The 15,447-nt window shown below is 50.4% G+C and overlaps 3 protein-coding genes and 1 long non-coding RNA gene across 8 annotated transcripts in view; 3 read left to right on the top strand and 1 right to left on the bottom strand.

Moving 5' to 3' along the window:
• The window catches only part of LOC137840947 (uncharacterized), a 200,073-nt gene that overhangs the window by 49,164 nt on the left and 135,462 nt on the right, over positions 1 to 15,447 (top strand). The gene's annotated exons all lie outside the window — the stretch shown is intronic.
• lrwd1 (leucine-rich repeats and WD repeat domain containing 1) lies at positions 3 to 4,584 on the bottom strand. Of its 3 annotated transcripts, none has more exons than XM_049743231.1 (16): positions 4,451 to 4,584; positions 4,172 to 4,279; positions 3,333 to 3,567; positions 3,034 to 3,153; positions 2,819 to 2,965; positions 2,555 to 2,626; positions 2,162 to 2,425; positions 1,967 to 2,081; positions 1,797 to 1,891; positions 1,430 to 1,640; positions 1,268 to 1,340; positions 1,031 to 1,165; positions 856 to 959; positions 627 to 785; positions 443 to 552; positions 3 to 367 (listed from the first exon to the last, which is right to left on the bottom strand). In XM_049743231.1, the coding sequence occupies exons 2-16, from the start codon at positions 4,249 to 4,251 to the stop codon at positions 221 to 223; spliced, it is 2,067 nt and encodes a 688-aa protein (XP_049599188.1). In that variant the 5' UTR covers positions 4,252 to 4,279; positions 4,451 to 4,584; the 3' UTR covers positions 3 to 220. The 3 variants fall into 3 exon arrangements, with proteins under 3 accessions (XP_049599188.1, XP_049599189.1, XP_049599187.1); XM_049743232.1 differs by having other exon boundaries at positions 4,172 to 4,330; positions 4,451 to 4,516; XM_049743230.1 differs by lacking the exon at positions 4,172 to 4,279 and having other exon boundaries at positions 4,451 to 4,485.
• alkbh4 (alkB homolog 4, lysine demthylase) lies at positions 4,589 to 6,273 on the top strand. 3 transcript variants are annotated; one of them, XM_049743291.2, is made up of 3 exons: positions 4,589 to 4,869; positions 5,267 to 5,455; positions 5,529 to 6,273. In XM_049743291.2, the coding sequence occupies exons 1-3, from the start codon at positions 4,774 to 4,776 to the stop codon at positions 6,048 to 6,050; spliced, it is 807 nt and encodes a 268-aa protein (XP_049599248.1). In that variant the 5' UTR covers positions 4,589 to 4,773; the 3' UTR covers positions 6,051 to 6,273. The 3 variants fall into 3 exon arrangements, with proteins under 3 accessions (XP_049599248.1, XP_049599249.1, XP_049599250.1); XM_049743292.2 differs by having other exon boundaries at positions 4,634 to 4,765; XM_049743293.2 differs by having other exon boundaries at positions 4,747 to 4,810.
• On the top strand, positions 6,391 to 14,314 carry LOC125982505 (E3 ubiquitin-protein ligase CBL). Its single transcript, XM_049743204.2, has 15 exons — positions 6,391 to 6,979; positions 7,520 to 7,767; positions 9,622 to 9,768; positions 9,853 to 10,009; positions 10,076 to 10,197; positions 10,272 to 10,409; positions 10,553 to 10,640; positions 10,712 to 10,843; positions 10,979 to 11,191; positions 11,402 to 11,518; positions 11,615 to 11,877; positions 11,950 to 12,117; positions 12,348 to 12,445; positions 12,526 to 12,693; positions 12,967 to 14,314. Exons 1-15 carry the CDS (start codon positions 6,836 to 6,838, stop codon positions 13,242 to 13,244), a joined length of 2,481 nt encoding a protein of 826 aa, XP_049599161.1. The 5' UTR covers positions 6,391 to 6,835; the 3' UTR covers positions 13,245 to 14,314.

Raw genomic sequence — 15,447 nt, 5'->3', positions numbered from 1 at the left:
CATCACACAACGATCGGTTCCTCTTTAATGTTGCGCCACGGACAAGAGTTACAGTCAACGTCAAAAAGGATCTTGTGGTCAGATTATGAGGGAGGAAGTAGGGGGGAAAATACAATTAGTAAAATGTGTGCTTGCTCGCAGAGGCGGTCTGCATGTTTGCAAACTACGGTAGCGTAGCGTTACGTGTCGCACAAAGTCGTCAAAGGTTGTGTGCCATTGCTCAGGCCGCCCTCTTCCACACCGTCACCACATTCTTGTCGCTGAGGGCCACCAGGTACCAGAGGTCTGGGTCCATGGCCACGCTGTTGATAGAGGGGCCCTCCCTCCAACAGAGACCCTCGCGTACGGTGGCGGGCCACCGAAGCACCTGAGCGGGAAGGCAGAGGCTCAACTAAAGCCGCGAGGTTGTTTCATTCTCCACCCCCGCGCTTCCCGAGCTCACCTCCGTGGGTTCCACGGGCTCCTCGCCGTGGAAATGCTCCGTCTCGACATCAGCCACGTGATACGTCCACAGCTTGCCTTCGTGGTCGCCGCACACGACGTACGATCGACCTAAAGGCAGACGGGCGGTTAAGTCGCCTGGAGCAAAGAACAACAAGCATCCGACCGAGGCCCACGAATCCTACCGGGACAGGTGTTGAGCGCCAGGTAAGGAATCTCTGTTTGGGCCCAGCGCAGCTTGGCTAGTACCACAGCACGCATGCGCCCGCTCTTGTCGGGCCACTGAGATCGCGTCTGGCTCCAGCTCCATAAATAGATGCAGTCGTACGTGAAGTTCTTGGAGGCTGAGCGCCACCGCAAGGTCAGCGTTAACTCATGTAGAAAATGCAATGCAGCTGACGAGCGTCCTCTCACCTACGACGTCGCCGGCAAGGAAAGCGATGCCGTCCACGGTGCGGTAGTTGTGCTCTATGTCTTCCTTCTCGTAAATAGGGAAGGTGATCTCCACTCCGTCAGACCTTGGCGAACCAAGCGGACAGCGGTGACGTTGGGGCAGGTCATCCAGGGCGGTCAAAGCGATCTCACCGACCTCTTGGCTGGAGCCGGCATGGCGTCGTAGAGACGCAGGCCGTCCTCGCACGCCGCCAGCAGTTGTGCGTCGGATCCACTGGGCGGCAGGCAGATGTGCAGCGGCGTGGAGACACTCTCCAACGCCAGCAGCTGCCTGGAGGCCGCACGCATGCCAAAGGAGGGCGAGACATGGTAGAGTGCTCAGTCGCCCACCACTCTACTTTGCAATCAGCGTCCGTCTTTGGACAGTACTCACAGCGCTTTAAACTTGTACTCGCTGTCGAGCCCCCCGATGTCCCACAGCACAATCCTGTTGTCGTAACAGCCCGCTACGAGAGTGTTTCGGAAAGCAAAAGAGCCGCCCTCAGAATCGCCTTCTCAAAGAGCAGTCATTCAGTGACGCCAAGGCAACACTTACTGAAGAGGAAGTTGCCCTGCCGGGGGTCGAAGCGGAGGACGGACAACGCCTTGCGGCTCACCCGTAACTCGCCGTAGGCCACGTTGCAGCGGGGGTGGATCAGCTTGACCAGTCCTCGCTTTCCACCTGCCGCCAGGATGCTGACGGGCTGTGCCAAGGCTCCAGGCCCTCGGGACATCAGCACCGTAGACCAGGCTAGCGAAAAGAACTCCTGCGATGACATCCGTCACGTGTCTTCAAGTATTGTTTATAAAAACCTTTTTTTTTTTTTTAAAAGGCACAGCCCACAAGTTGAACACGGGCAAACTGCCACTCCTGGCCTCGGCTCGATTTGTAACCGGGTGAGCAAGTGCGCCATTAGACCGACCTCCCCGGCCACTCTGTATTTCTTCATCACTGCACCGGTCTCACACTCGATCACGCACAGAGACTCTCCACCGCACGTGGCAACCAAGCGACTTCCTGTGCAAAACGCACGTGCACAAGGTAGTCATGGCAACAGGTCAGACATGTCAGACAAGTGAGCCATAAAAGTACCAGATAAGTCAGGCTGAGGTTGGAAGGCGCAGTCCCAAAGCTGAGTGGAGAAGTCTTGCGGGTCGTCCTCCTTGCTGTGGCATTGCAGGACATGAAGAGGCTGCAGACACACCGGCTGCGCAACGGGACCACCACTGAGCCACTTGCCGTAGTCATTGAGGAGGGAGGACAAAAGGCAAGAGAAACCTCGAGTACCTGCATCTTGTTAATGCTCTTCGTGGCCTCATCCCTCGTCTTCTCCTTGACTCCACTCCTAGCGGTTCCCTCACCGGCGGCCTCTCCCCTGGCACGGGCGCGCGAAGGCGTCAATGCAAAGGCAGCTCCCGCGCCGCCTATCGTGCGTTTTTTGAGGCCTTCCTCAGCCAAGGAGGGATCCGATTGCGCCCTCTTGCGAGGAGTCAGTCGCAAATCGTCATCCATCAGCACCGGGGCCGGCTTCCTTTTTGCGGGGATCGGAACCTCCCGAACAAGAAGTGTGCCGACAGCGTCAATGACAAGTCTGACCATTTCCATGAAAACGGGCAACAGCCCTTCACTCAACAGCATGGCTTGACGAATAAGGCAAAGTTCAAATGTACTTCAATTTACATTGGTCTTGTTCGACACGTCCTCCTCGGGTTCCGTGAGGGACCGCAGATGCTCCCTGGCCATGATTTCTACCTGGCGGTCACACAATGAAAGACATGAGGCGGTAGTTCCTGGAGGACGCTGGCACAAGTACTAGTGCACCCTCTGGTGACGAGCTGCGGTGTAGCATGACAATCAAGTCATCGTGACAATGTTGAAGTGTATGTACAAAATGTTCATCTCATTCATCACAGTTGCCCCGAACCAATGACAAAAGAGCTTCACCTTCCATTTTGTGAAGTCGCTGACTGAACTGGGTCCATATTTGACCTGCTTCCGCGCCGCGTTAACAAAGTCCTCCTCCAGAACGGCCGTTTTCTCAGGCGCAGGAGGGTCTGGGTGGTTGTAACTCCTCCGCCACAAGGCATTGATCTAAGAGATAGTTTGTCAGCGGACCTCTTGAAGCGGAAGAACCCTCGAGTTGACGCTAGTTTCCATACCTTGGTTCTCAGGTTCTCGGTGAACATGAAGCGCACGTGGTTGGCGGTACTGGTGATGTCTTTACCGTTGTAACTCCGCAATTTGGGCAGCAGCGTCATTAGCTTGTAATTGTCACTCACCTGGGAAGTAAACATTACAAACATAGAAAGTGTCATGATAGTGCGTAAAGTATGAAATGATATTCCGACACCATTCCTTTCCCATGTCGATTCAATAGGAATTGTTAGTAATGCGCTCATATAGCAAACTATGACACCTTAGTGAGCATTCTATCAAGCGATTCTTTTGTTCCTCTTACGGTAATATAAAGGTTGTCCTCCATCTTGACCTCCTCCAGGCTGCGCAGAGATGCCAAAGAGGTGACGTCCTCCATCTGGTTGGCGCTGAGGTCCAAGAAGCGCAGCTCGGGTAGCTCTAAGCTTTTGGGGAACTCTTGCAATCTGTTCCCAGAAAGATCCCAGCGCTCCAAGGACCGAAGACGGGACAGCAGCTTGACCGGCAAGTCTGGACATGTCAGTCCGAGCTTGGAGAGACTGCAAAGGAGCTCAAAACTTAGGCTGTGTTCAGACCTGACTGTTTGGTCCCCTTTAAAAGGACCAGGGTTAGATTCTAACGCTTGTCTGGACCTTTTATGCAGGTGTGAATAAACGTAAACAAATCCTGGTGCGGATTAAATAACCGGACCGAGATCCACTTTTTAAAGTGGTCAACTCTGGTGCGGTTTGCTTCAGGTGGGAATACAAACAGCGTAGATCCGTGCCAACAGCACAAATATGCAGAGCAGGAATGCAGTGCGTAGGACTCGCATGTTTTCCTCCATTTCCGGGTCTGTGCTTTGTGTGCCGCTCTGGTCATTGCTGTCCAATGGGAGCACAGATCATCACAAGCGTGGATGTGTTTACAAAATATACTTTGCTTGCAAAATGTACAGTTTGAATAGGAACCGCACCAAAAGAAAAAAATTAAGTTCGCTTTTGGTCTGGACCAAACAAGCAGACTAAAGGACTTTTCCGGTCTGAATACACCCTTGACTTTTTTGTCTCTCGCGCGCGTGCGTGTGTGTTTGTGTGTGTGTGTGTGTGTGTGTGTGTGTGTGTGGGGGGGGGGGGGGGTAAAAGTATCAAATAATGTGTCTACTTAAGTGTCTTGATGGCCGCGAGTCTCTTCGTTTTTGGCGAGCCTTTCTCCAGTAGAAGCTTCTCTGTTATTGTCACCATTGTTTCTCCGGAGAAAAGTCATGGAAAGCTTGAGGTCAAATTGAACAATCAACAGTTTATGAGCGTCATGAACGAGCCGCTAGAGAATAGAGAACACATTAAGGCAAGTTCTCCGCGTCAATTTAAGATGAGTCACCTTTTGCATAAATTTGCACTTAGAATCAAAAACTGTGCAACGCAAGCCTCAAAATGTACTTACTGGATATGCAAACAGCACATGGACCTCACAGCAAAACGAAACTTCCCCGGGGTAAGAAGTATATCCGGTGGGCGTGGCTTAACAGACGTTTTATTTTTTTCAATTGGCCAAAATAACAGAATGGGCTTTTCGTATCTAAATTGCATCACGTATCTTAAACATGTTACTTCATTTCCTTTATGTAGATTAGTTATGTTGTGACATTCAGACGCAAGTAGTCGTCGAACGTCGTCTTAAAATAGTTCCCCAACTAGCCGCTAGATGACAGGAGTCGTCTTTGCTTAAAGCGACGCGTCCCTGACGAAGAAGATACAGGTACGACGATGATTCCGGATAGTGTCGCTTTTTGTGCTTGCAAAGGTATCCGTCGCTGTCTTCTGTGTGAGAAGCTTAAAGAAAGTCAATTACCAGAAGAAACGGTAACTTGTTGTTATAATATATTGTCATTAATTGACGTATTTGGTAGTCGCACACAGGGTTAGTGCGATTGCGAGCCATGGGTACTCTCGCGGATTCACTTCGTGTTATTCCGTAATTATAAAAACATGAAATCACACCGTGACGGCTTCTTTTGTGTATGGTTATCTGCAATGTTTAAAGTTTAACACATTTCTGAAAAAAGAGATTACTGATCAATTTCTTGTTGAGTAAAATTGAACACCTTTATTTTATAAATTACTGATAACATAACTACAAGGACAAAATTGTCCTGTTTTCTTGCTCACCTAAGGCAGATAAATAAAAATGGTCAAGTTCTGTATTACAATTATAATCAATGAAATGTTCAGAATAATAACTATCTCTATGTAAATGCAGGTTGTTCATCTTTACCTGTACAACCCAGAGTCAATGCTCGCCGTTTGCAAAGGTGGTGAGCCGGCATCCTTCCTCTTTCCCGGTGTGTTCCTGTGGGAGGACTTCCTATCGGAGGAGGAGGAAAAGGAGCTGATAAGCAGCATGGACAAGGATGTCTGGAATCTGTCTCAATCGGGTCGAAAAAAACAGGTATGGATGATGGTGTCAAACATGACTGGTCTGAAAATAATGGTTGATAATGTTTGCAATTATGTTATGACAGGACTTTGGCCCAAAAGTGAACTTCAAGAAGAAGAAAGTGCGCTTCGCCAATTTCAGTGGGCTTCCTCCATTGAGTAAAAAACTAGTGCTGCGAATGCAACAGGAAGAAAGTCTGACGGGCTTTCAGCCCGTGGAGCAATGCAATCTGGACTACCAGCCTCAGCGGGGCTCCGCCATCGACCCCCACCTGGACGACTCCTGGCTGTGGGGGGAGCGTCTGGTCACCGTCAATATGCTGTCGGACACAGTGCTGACCATGTCGCTGGAGCGGGGACTCCCGCACCTCGGACTGCCAGGGGAAGTGAATGTAGCTGTGCCGCTACCGCGCAGATCTTTGGTCATGTTGTACGGAGAGGCGCGGCATCGCTGGAAACACAGCATTCTCCGGAAGGACGTTCGAGAACGCAGAGTCTGCAGCACCTACAGGGAACTGTCGGCCGAGTTCCTCCCCGGTGGGCAGTATGGTGAGCTGGGAGCTCAGCTACTCAACGTTGCTGCTAGCTTCAATGGAACTCCTATATAGACACCCCCCCCCCCCCCCCCCCCCGATATTCACATGACAAGCCTATGGAGGCAAGTCAACACAGCTCCTCTACACAAATCACATTCAAATTTGGAAATGATACAAACTTTGTGCATTTGCAATAATTGAATCCCATGTTTGAGGAACAGGGGCGGAGTCGAGCGCAGTTCCCCTTGTTCAATTCACATTGTTTTAACATAAAGTTTGGCTCATTTGTCTTTTATCCTCTGGCCTTTATGTCTTCGCTGTATCTTTTAGCTCTTTGCGCGCTGATCTAAACGATGCACCCGTTATTATTTTGGAGGTGTCAGCCGGATATCCGCGTCTGGTCTGGCTTTGGTGGCTGACTTTTCGTCGGCTGCAAACTGCGCCCGTTCGCAACCTGCATGTTGATCGCCCCATACGGCCGAAGAACGCACCGTCATTTTATTATTAGATTGGCTGGCACCGCGGGGCGGCTTCAACTCGACGGGAGAAGTCGTCGCTAAGCGGCCGACACCGCGACAAGGCGGTGATTGGGTCGAGTTTGGCTCTCGCCTTTTTCTCTACCTCCCCTCCGATGTAGCTCGGGAGCTAGCAGCGCTGCGATCACATCGTTTCCACTGCGCCTTTTCCTTCCCCTTTCTTTGAGTTAACCCCCCAAGCTTGCCGGATAGCCATCGCGATAGGCGTTGCTAATACCGAAAGTACGTTGAAAAAGGGGGTAGAGATTGAGGAGTCATCAACCGGAGGCTGTCAAGCGGGATACCCCCACCTCCACCCACCCCCGGTCAACGAGCGAATTGATGGCCGGAAATCCGAGGAGAGGCGCGGGTCTCATCGGCTTGATGAAGGACGCCTTTCAGCCCCACCAGCAGCCCATGCAGCCCCACCAGCCCGCCGCAGTGGACAAGAAAATGGTGGAGAAATGCTGGAAGCTAATGGATAAGGTGAGCGCCGTTTCTTGCCGTCGGGGTTAAACGTTGGCCATATAAAGAACGCACTTGACGGATTAAGATTCGGGAGCTGTTACCGCTTTTACTTTATACAATGGTGCCCTGATTTAGGGGATGACGACGCTCGGAATTCAAATGACATCTCACCTCTAAACTCGTTTCCTCGGTGAAATGAAGAAAACTGCATGAACTCCTCCTAGTGTTCAATAGAACACGCTCTAGGAAATGTCGTAATACGTTTATAATTTTGAAAAGAAAACGTTTCACTGTTGTAAAAACATGATCAAATGAAATGTGACGCATTTACACCAGTCATTTTGTCTGTCCACGTGTTGCTTGATTGTGTTGAAATATGAGTTTCGTAAAGGGTTAACTATCAGAGCATTGATGCTTGTTGTATTAGCCCGTCTGTGGTGTTTTGCATTGTGTGTTAGCATTAAGCTAGTGGACTTTGAAATGTTTTGTTCTCTGTTATCTGTTCAAGTTTTCTCTCTCCCCATTCACACGGATCATAATAACTGTGGTTCGATGCAGGTGGTGCGCTTGTGCCAGAACCCCAAGGTGGCACTGAAGAACAGCCCACCGTACATCCTGGACCTGCTGCCCGACACCTACCAGCACCTGCGCACTGTCCTGTCGCGCTACGAGAGCCGCATGGACATGCTGGGCGAGAACGAGTACTTCCGCGTGGTCATGGACAACCTGACCAACAAGACCAAACAGACCATGAGCTTGTTCAAGGAGGCTAAGGAGAGGATGTACGAGGAGAACTCCCAGCCCAGGTGAGCGTGTACTTCTGGTTTTTATCAACAGCTACAAAAGCTCTAGCTCTGGGACATGCAAATTAGGGATCTATTTCAACAACAACAACAAAAGAGCGATAAGCTACCTGAAGCATTCACCTGTCAGATATTCATTTGCATATTCCAGTTTTAGCGCTGACAGTTTCTGAATAGTTGTTGGTTATAGAGTATATTTCTTTCCCCGTTGGCGATCAAGTTTAAAGGGCTAGGGACATCCCTTTTTTTTTTCCAATTAGAACGGAATTTGATACAATGTATAAAGTGAACACATTTGCCGTAGTGGAAATTAAAAATGGACACCGATTACTAAGAGTAAAGCTGAAATGAAATGCCAGTTTATCGATCGGGTCCCGCACGAAGCCAAACTGGCGGCGCCATTACTGTGACGTCACAAGTTGTACATCTGGATGTCAACAAACCCAAACAACATGGCAGATGATAGCGACAGCGCCGTTTCTAGCAGCAATATTAGCATCATTTTATCCGATTCAGAAACCTCTTTTGACGCAGAATATGATGAATCTAGCAGTTCACTTGGGCTGAGCTGAGCACATTTTCTGAATTGTGCCCCTCCCGTCACTCTGGTTAGGTTGGCATAGTAAAAAGTGCTCTTGGGGGCTTTAGAGTGCCGAGTTTATCTCGGCACATGAAGACATGACCACCTGCAACGTTTGGTTTAGGTTTTATCAGCATTTTTAATTTTATTGCTTAAATCGCATTTTTTCGTCGAGCTGAGCACGTTTTCTGAATTGTGCCCCTCCCGTCACGCTTCGACATACTTTTCAAAGTCAAAGTCTCCTTTATTGTCAATTCCTCTGCATGTCAAGACACACAAAGAGATCGAAATTACGTTTCTCACTATCCCAGGGTGACAAGACAGCGTTCACAACGCACATACAAGTAAACAACACAGGAAAAATAAAACAAGAAGATGAACAATAAGAGTGATAGCACGCTAGCCGATCCCGATGCACAGCAGAGTCCGGAAAGATAAGACAGAGTTCACAACGCATATACAAGTAAACAACACAGGAAAATTAAAACAAGAAGATGAACAATAAGAGTGATAGCACGCTAGCCGCTCCCGATGCACAGCAGAGTCCGGAAAGATGGCAGTCAACCAGGCCACTGTGAACACGAGCACACAGCAGGCACGCACTGTCCTGTTCGTGGATTCTATCAGGCGAACTCAACCCATCTTTTCGTCCCGCGAACGAACGTACGCCAGGATAATGGAAGGCACGGCTAGGCGAGCTGGGTTGACGTCACTTCCGGCTGGCGGCTCGTTGCAGTCAAACTCGTCTGTGCGGCAAATTTAAATGATATTTTTCAGAGCAACAGCTTCCTTTTCGTTGTTTCGAGCGTCAATTTATATTTATAAGCCCATAAGCTAACTAAAACCGATTTATACATATACCGGTGTCTCTAGCCCTTTAATTCCTTTGTTCTGGGTTCGAGAGAGCTTGGTGGAGGTTGTTTTTTTTTTTTTTTTGGTGGCATGTTTTTTTTCTTTTACCTATTTGCGCTAATGGCTGATTTTGGCATGTTGCACTTTGAGCAAAGCTGATATCTAAAGCGAAATAAGAAGCAACACGCAATGTCAGGTTTTCCCATGCAAGTGTCGCTACACGGCGAGAAGAGCAAACGGATGTTCGAGAGCAAGCATCTCTGATGAACACGCCAACTTCCTTCTTTGTCCTCAAAGTGATTACAAAGCGAAAGTCTGTGCTTCCCTTCCTCCTCACGTGATTTCTCTACTCATCCCGTCCGATTGGTTTGAGAGGTCCGGCCGGCGCACATCATCGAGCCCTTGTCCGTCTTCTTCCCCCTCAGGCGAAACCTGACCAAGCTATCGCTCATCTTCAGTCACATGCTGGCCGAGCTCAAAGCCATCTTCCCCAACGGCCTCTTCCAGGGCGACAACTTCCGGATCACCAAAGCCGACGCTGCCGAGTTTTGGAGGCGCTCCTTCGGGGACAAGTGAGTTTGCCGCACGTGAAGTGTCACCGTGGCGAGGAGGCGCGATGGTGGACGCGTCCACCGACCCCTCCGCCCTCCCCCCAGGACCATCGTGCCATGGAGGACCTTCCGGCAGGCGCTGCATGAGTTTCACCCCATCGGCTCGGGTCTGGAGGCCATGGCGCTCAAGTCCACCATCGACCTCACCTGCAACGACTACATCTCCGTCTTTGAGTTTGACATCTTCACCAGGCTCTTTCAGGTCTGACGAGACGCAAGCGGTGAGCCCCCCCAGACTGTTCCTAAGTGGATATGCGTGTTTGTGCAGCCATGGTCGTCCCTGCTGAGGAATTGGAACAGTCTTGCGGTCACGCACCCAGGCTACATGGCCTTCCTGACCTACGACGAGGTCAAGGCTCGACTGCACAGGTTCATCCACAAGCCCGGCAGGTGAGAACTTGAGCCTCTCAAAATGGCGTCCAGCAAAAGACGCACTTGACTGACTGGCTGTTCCTCCTCCTCAGCTATATCTTCAGGCTGAGCTGTACACGGCTGGGTCAGTGGGCCATTGGCTACGTGACAGCTGACGGAAACATTCTGCAGACCATTCCTCATAACAAGCCTTTGTTCCAAGCGCTCATCGACGGCTACAGAGAGGGATTGTGAGTCGGCGGCTTCCACCTCTTTTTCTTAAAGCCTGCACTGCCCCCGATGGCCAAGAAGGGGCGGGCAGCACATTGCCAATTCGTCTGGTGTCCATTGTGGAATGATTGGCCTTCCTTCCCGTGTGCTTTTTCCCTCCCAGCTACCTATTCCCAGATGGCCGCGCACAGAACCCAGACCTAACGGGCCTGTGCGAACCTTCCCCGCAAGACCACATCAAAGTCACCCAGGTAGGTCCCCCTCAATAACACGAGTCGCAGGCAGTCGCTGTCATCGACATGCACCCTCCTCCGTTTCATAGGAGCAGTACGAGTTGTACTGCGAGATGGGCTCCACCTTCCAGCTGTGCAAGATCTGCGCCGAGAACGACAAGGACGTCAAGATAGAGCCCTGCCGGCACCTGATGTGCACTTCCTGTCTGACCGCCTGGCAGGTGAGACACAGGACGCCCACGAGAAGACTCGTGGAGGTTTTAACCACCAGAGCACGTGGAGCCTCTGCAGTGCCATTGAGACATCTCCCCCACAAATCTCGATTTGGACCTTAACCGATTTGTATGCGATATTAGGATTCGGAGGGTCAGGGCTGCCCCTTCTGCCGCTGTGAGATTAAGGGCACCGAGCCCATCGTGGTGGACCCTTTTCACCCCAAAGCCGGCGGCGGAGCTTTCACTGGATTCCAAGGAGGGGTCGGCCGTGCTGAGGCAGCCGCCAACGATGAGGACGACGACGAGCGTCTGGAAGACCAGAACCTTGTCATGAGCAGGCTGGCCTGCAGCAAGGTAATCCCTTGCCGCCGTCGTCTTGCACTTTGAAGCCAAGCTCCCATGCTGAGGTAAGATAAAGAGCTTGTTTAAGACAAAAGTAGTTCTTTGTCTCAATCTTATGGCAGCTGTAGGCATTTGTCAAGACTCTTGGGGGTCACTTACTGTTGGCAGAGGTCTGGACATGTCGTTGTAAGACCCACTTATCGAATGAAACGGTGCGATTAGGTGGAGCGCCCGGCGTCTCCCGTGTCCCAGCTGCCTCCGGTTCCGCCCCGGCTCGACCTGCTTCAGCAGAGACCCTCGAACTTGCACAGCCAGCTGGTTCAAGGAGCCTGCGCTAAGGTTTCGTATCTAACCGTAGCGATTAGCCGTGCCCCCAGCAGCTTGAAATTTAAGAAGAGCATTCCTTCCAGCCTTCTCTTTTTCTGCCACAAACAGATGGGGGCCACACACAGGGACAAGCCCCTCCCGTTGCCCCCGGCACTCCGAGAGCTTCCACCGCCACCTCCCCCAGAGCGCCCCTACTCGGCGTCAGCAGCAGGGGACCCCAGGCTACAGAGGAGACCCCTGCCCTCAACGCCCGACACACCAGCCTGGGCCGCCAACTACATGGTGCCGCGTCCCGTCTGCAAGGCACCCGCTGCCTCCGAGGCAGGCAAGGCCCAGGTGGCCACCAACGCCATCTACTGCCTGGCCGCCAGGTACCCCATGGTCACCGTTTCCACTTGATGAAGATCTATTGCTAGAAAGGTTTTGGATTTGCATTCGTTCAGATCGCTGCCGACGTCGGCCGTGTCCAGCAGGGAGAAGTTGCCCACCAACAGCGAGGAGAACGAGTACATGAGTCCCACCTCTCTCCCGGCATCGGGCGCGCCATGGATTATCAATGGCTCGTCGGTGCCGCCGCCGCCTGGCCAAGCGAACCACCACCGTGAAGTCGGGTGATTGTTTACCGAGTCAAACAATTGATGTTTGTTTTTTTCCCGCTTTTTTGTAGAAAACAATCGACAACTGTTGGCCCCTCACATTTTGTGTAGCCACAAGATGGCGACACAGTTAGAGTCGTGGGGTTCTTTAAGTCTAATGGTTACATAATTCAACATTGTTTCGAATAACCAAAGTGTAGCACAAGAGACCAGTTGAGCATTTTGTTACTCACCTGCGTCTCCAGCGGCGAGGGCGGCAATGTGGACCCGGCGGACCCTCAGGTGTATGAGGCCATGTGCAACATCCAGGCCCAGGCGGCTTTGGCAGAGCCCATCGATGACGGTACACGTGGCCTCTCGACGTCCTCTCCTGTGTGAAGCGACACATTTCAAGTTGCGTACGTGACATTTTGTTTGTTTCAGAGCGTCCTCAGCACGCCTGCGCCGCCGTCGACCAGGCCAAGTCCACGGACGGCCCCTTGGAGGACATGTACGAGTACGACCGCCCGCCGGCACCTGCCCGGCGGGCGCTGGCAGATGGTCCCTCCAAAGCCTTCGGCACGCTCAGCATCGACGGAGCCGTCGAAGCCGGTACGTGGCGGCAGAAGCGGCACCTCCTTTACGTGTCGCGCCGCGTCCTCTTGTCGCTTCTGTCAAGACGGCAACAATCGCATCCAATGCGCTCTCGGACAAAGCCTTGTCCGACCGAATTTCAATGGGATGGTCGCAAATAAGATTTTGCTTTTTGGTTGACGACAGGCCGACCAGTTTGGAGTTTTCCCTCAGCCCGCTGAGCTGACGCTGCATTCACTTTTGCCTCGTTTGTATTGAGCCAAGCATCCAGCATCTTTTTTGCCCCCTCAGGTTTGTATGCAGCCGGCGCAGACCCCGAGCGCCCCCCCAAGCCTCTCCCACGCCGCACCAACTCAGACCGGCGGGTTGGGCCACCCAACCGCGAGGCGGCTTCGCCGGAGCGGCCCACGGAGTGGCTGAGCGGTGAGATCGAGTGCCTGATGTCTCAGGGCTACTCCATCCAGGACATCCAGAAGGCACTACTGATCGCCCGGAACAACCTTGAGACAGCCAAGAACATCCTTCGAGAGTTTGTGTCCGTGCCCTCGGCGGCACATGTTGCCACATAATCCCGCCGCGCCCCCCCCCCCCCGAGTCTTTTCCTGCTTGGTCCCGCGCGTGAAAGCCGTCAAATGTTTCTTAAAACATGCGCCGCAACCCCCGAGGGACCACGCCAACGCTGCCAACGTCGGCTGCCCAAGTGAGCCTTTGTTACAAAAAGAAGGATCTCGAACGAATCGCTCGATCGCGGTTCAAAACAGGGACAGGCATTTGGAGCCAAATGGTAGCTTCTTTGTTTCTGTGGCGTCAGATTCACTTTCACATCCCGAGTTGCACACGACAACTCAGTTATACAAAGACTTTGATATTTAAGCGCTAAACCACGCAGGCGTGAATCCCTCGCATCGACCCTCTTCCACAAGTTTTGGAGTAAAAAGCAAACTCGTGACGGAGGACCCAAGAGCAGACACATTCCGGTCCCGACGAGGCGGCGGTCTTACTCAGTCAGGTGTCTGTTACATAAAGTCTGTAGTTGTGCCTTTTGGCAGGTTTGCTCGCCGTTTTGGAAGACTTTTTTCCTATCATCGTCGCACATGCTATTAATACGAAGAGATTAACACTCCAATACTTTCACATGCTAGTAGGAAAGAATTGTGATGTTGTAGTAGCACATTGACTTTAGGTTATGAAAAATCAAATTTAATGCCTTAAGGAGGATTTTTGAAGGCGGTACCTTTTTTGTTTTGGAGCGCCTGCTGAGGGACCTTGCATGGTGGATGCTAAGCTCTATGCTTTATCTTTCGTCTTGAGACTGTTCTGTCTTTTAAGAAGGACAATTAAGCGCCCTCGTTGCGATCTCCTGTTCCGTTGGCCATCTCCAACAAGCCCACATTAAAAGGCGGGAAAGACTCGCTTCAAACAGATGCTTAAATCTACACTAAAAAGAATAACTAAAAAAAAGTATTTTAACTTGCCTTTTTCTCTTGATAACTTGCCTACTAAAAAGTGTCTTGCTGCTTTGTCATCATGTAAATATGATTTATTTATTGTCTTTTTAATATCCTTGGTGTTTGTTGTGTTGCCATGTTTTCATGCCCAAGCCATTAAGATTTTGAATTAAACAGTATTTTCTTTAAAACCTTTGTGTGTGTACTTCATCACTAACACATTTTTGTTTAATTTAATCCACAGTAAAGAGTTATATATAAATCTTTAATGCACACTGCAGCCATGATACAAGCCACGTGGGTCATTTTAACCATCGCAGTCAAATGACAATGCATTAACGCCTATGCTGGCAGCATGCAGCAAACAATCAAATAACCTTCGTTGGCTGTCTTACTGCGTGAAGGGCTTACAGAAAGCGTTTTTTATTTTTTTGGGAGGAAGCGAAATGTCTTAGGGAGCAGCCAGTATTTCGCCTCAAAACAACAGTGCTCGCGGCCCCGGCTGAAGCTGTGCACCAGTTGTGGTGACGTCATCACCCGAGTGCACAAACTATTACATCGACTCTCAATTAAATGCACAATCGCAACTCGATTCGAATTCCAACCGTTGTATACACAACCCTAATACAGCGCTTGCCAAAAGTATTGGCGCTCCAGCAATTCTGTCGATAAGAGTCAATGGTCTCCCAGAAAATGATTGCAATTATCAATGCTTTGGTATTAAAATGATCATTTTGTTTGACCTTAATGTCCATCCATCCATTTTCTATACCGCTTGTACACTTCAAAAAGCATGAGAAAATGATTTGAGAGAAAGCACCGGAGACTTCTAATGGGGAAAGCAATGAGTCCAGACCTGAAGCAGTTATTTCATCTAAAGGTTGAGCCACCAAGTATTAGGCTGAGGGTGCCAATACTTTTGTCTGGCCCATTTTTGGAGTTTTGTGTAAAATGACAATTGATTTAACTCTTTTTCCATTCTCTTTTGTTTTTTCATTGCAAGCAAAATAAATGAAGATAATAATACCAAATCATTTGTAATTGCAATCATTTTCTGGAGGAAATTGAGCACTACCTGACAGAACTGTGAGGGTGCCAAAACCTTTGGCCAGCACTGTATATCCATTCTGTGACGTTAGTTATCGTCCGAGTTGCTCCGATTTGTCTTTTATTCTTCTTTAGGGAATTTACTGACAGGTGAATAGACAATCGATTCGCTGTCAACTCAAAGAACCTTTTGGTTTGTTTTACACAGAAATAACCATAAACTGAGACGACGCGGTTGCACAAATATGCACAAATATGCACAGCCTGCTACAACTGT

The sequence above is a fragment of the Syngnathus scovelli genome, chromosome 15, assembly GCF_024217435.2.
Source record: "Syngnathus scovelli strain Florida chromosome 15, RoL_Ssco_1.2, whole genome shotgun sequence".
In the NCBI taxonomy this organism is placed as follows: domain Eukaryota; kingdom Metazoa; phylum Chordata; class Actinopteri; order Syngnathiformes; family Syngnathidae; genus Syngnathus; species Syngnathus scovelli.
The sequence above is the reverse complement of the archived record's forward strand: the minus strand, read 5'-3'. Positions and strand labels throughout refer to the sequence as shown.

Bases quoted from the DNA above. Each gene is read 5' to 3' on its own strand.
- alkbh4 (XM_049743291.2), top strand. From the start codon at position 4,774: ATGATTCCGGATAGTGTCGCTTTTTGTGCTTGCAAAGGTATCCGTCGC. The intron at 4,870-5,266 runs GTAACTTGTTGT...ATGTAAATGCAG, and splicing joins GTCAATTACCAGAAGAAACG to GTTGTTCATCTTTACCTGTA. The intron at 5,456-5,528 runs GTATGGATGATG...ATGTTATGACAG, and splicing joins AATCGGGTCGAAAAAAACAG to GACTTTGGCCCAAAAGTGAA.
- lrwd1 (XM_049743231.1), bottom strand. From the start codon at position 4,251: ATGGTGACAATAACAGAGAAGCTTCTACTGGAGAAAGGCTCGCCAAAA. The intron at 3,568-4,171 runs GTAGACACATTA...GCTCCTTTGCAG, and splicing joins GCGGCCATCAAGACACTTAA to TCTCTCCAAGCTCGGACTGA. The intron at 1,892-1,966 runs GTACTTTTATGG...CGTTTTGCACAG, and splicing joins ACCTCAGCCTGACTTATCTG to GAAGTCGCTTGGTTGCCACG.
- LOC125982505 (XM_049743204.2), top strand. From the start codon at position 6,836: ATGGCCGGAAATCCGAGGAGAGGCGCGGGTCTCATCGGCTTGATGAAG. The intron at 10,198-10,271 runs GTGAGAACTTGA...CCTCCTCCTCAG, and splicing joins TTCATCCACAAGCCCGGCAG to CTATATCTTCAGGCTGAGCT. The intron at 11,519-11,614 runs GTTTCGTATCTA...TGCCACAAACAG, and splicing joins TTCAAGGAGCCTGCGCTAAG to ATGGGGGCCACACACAGGGA.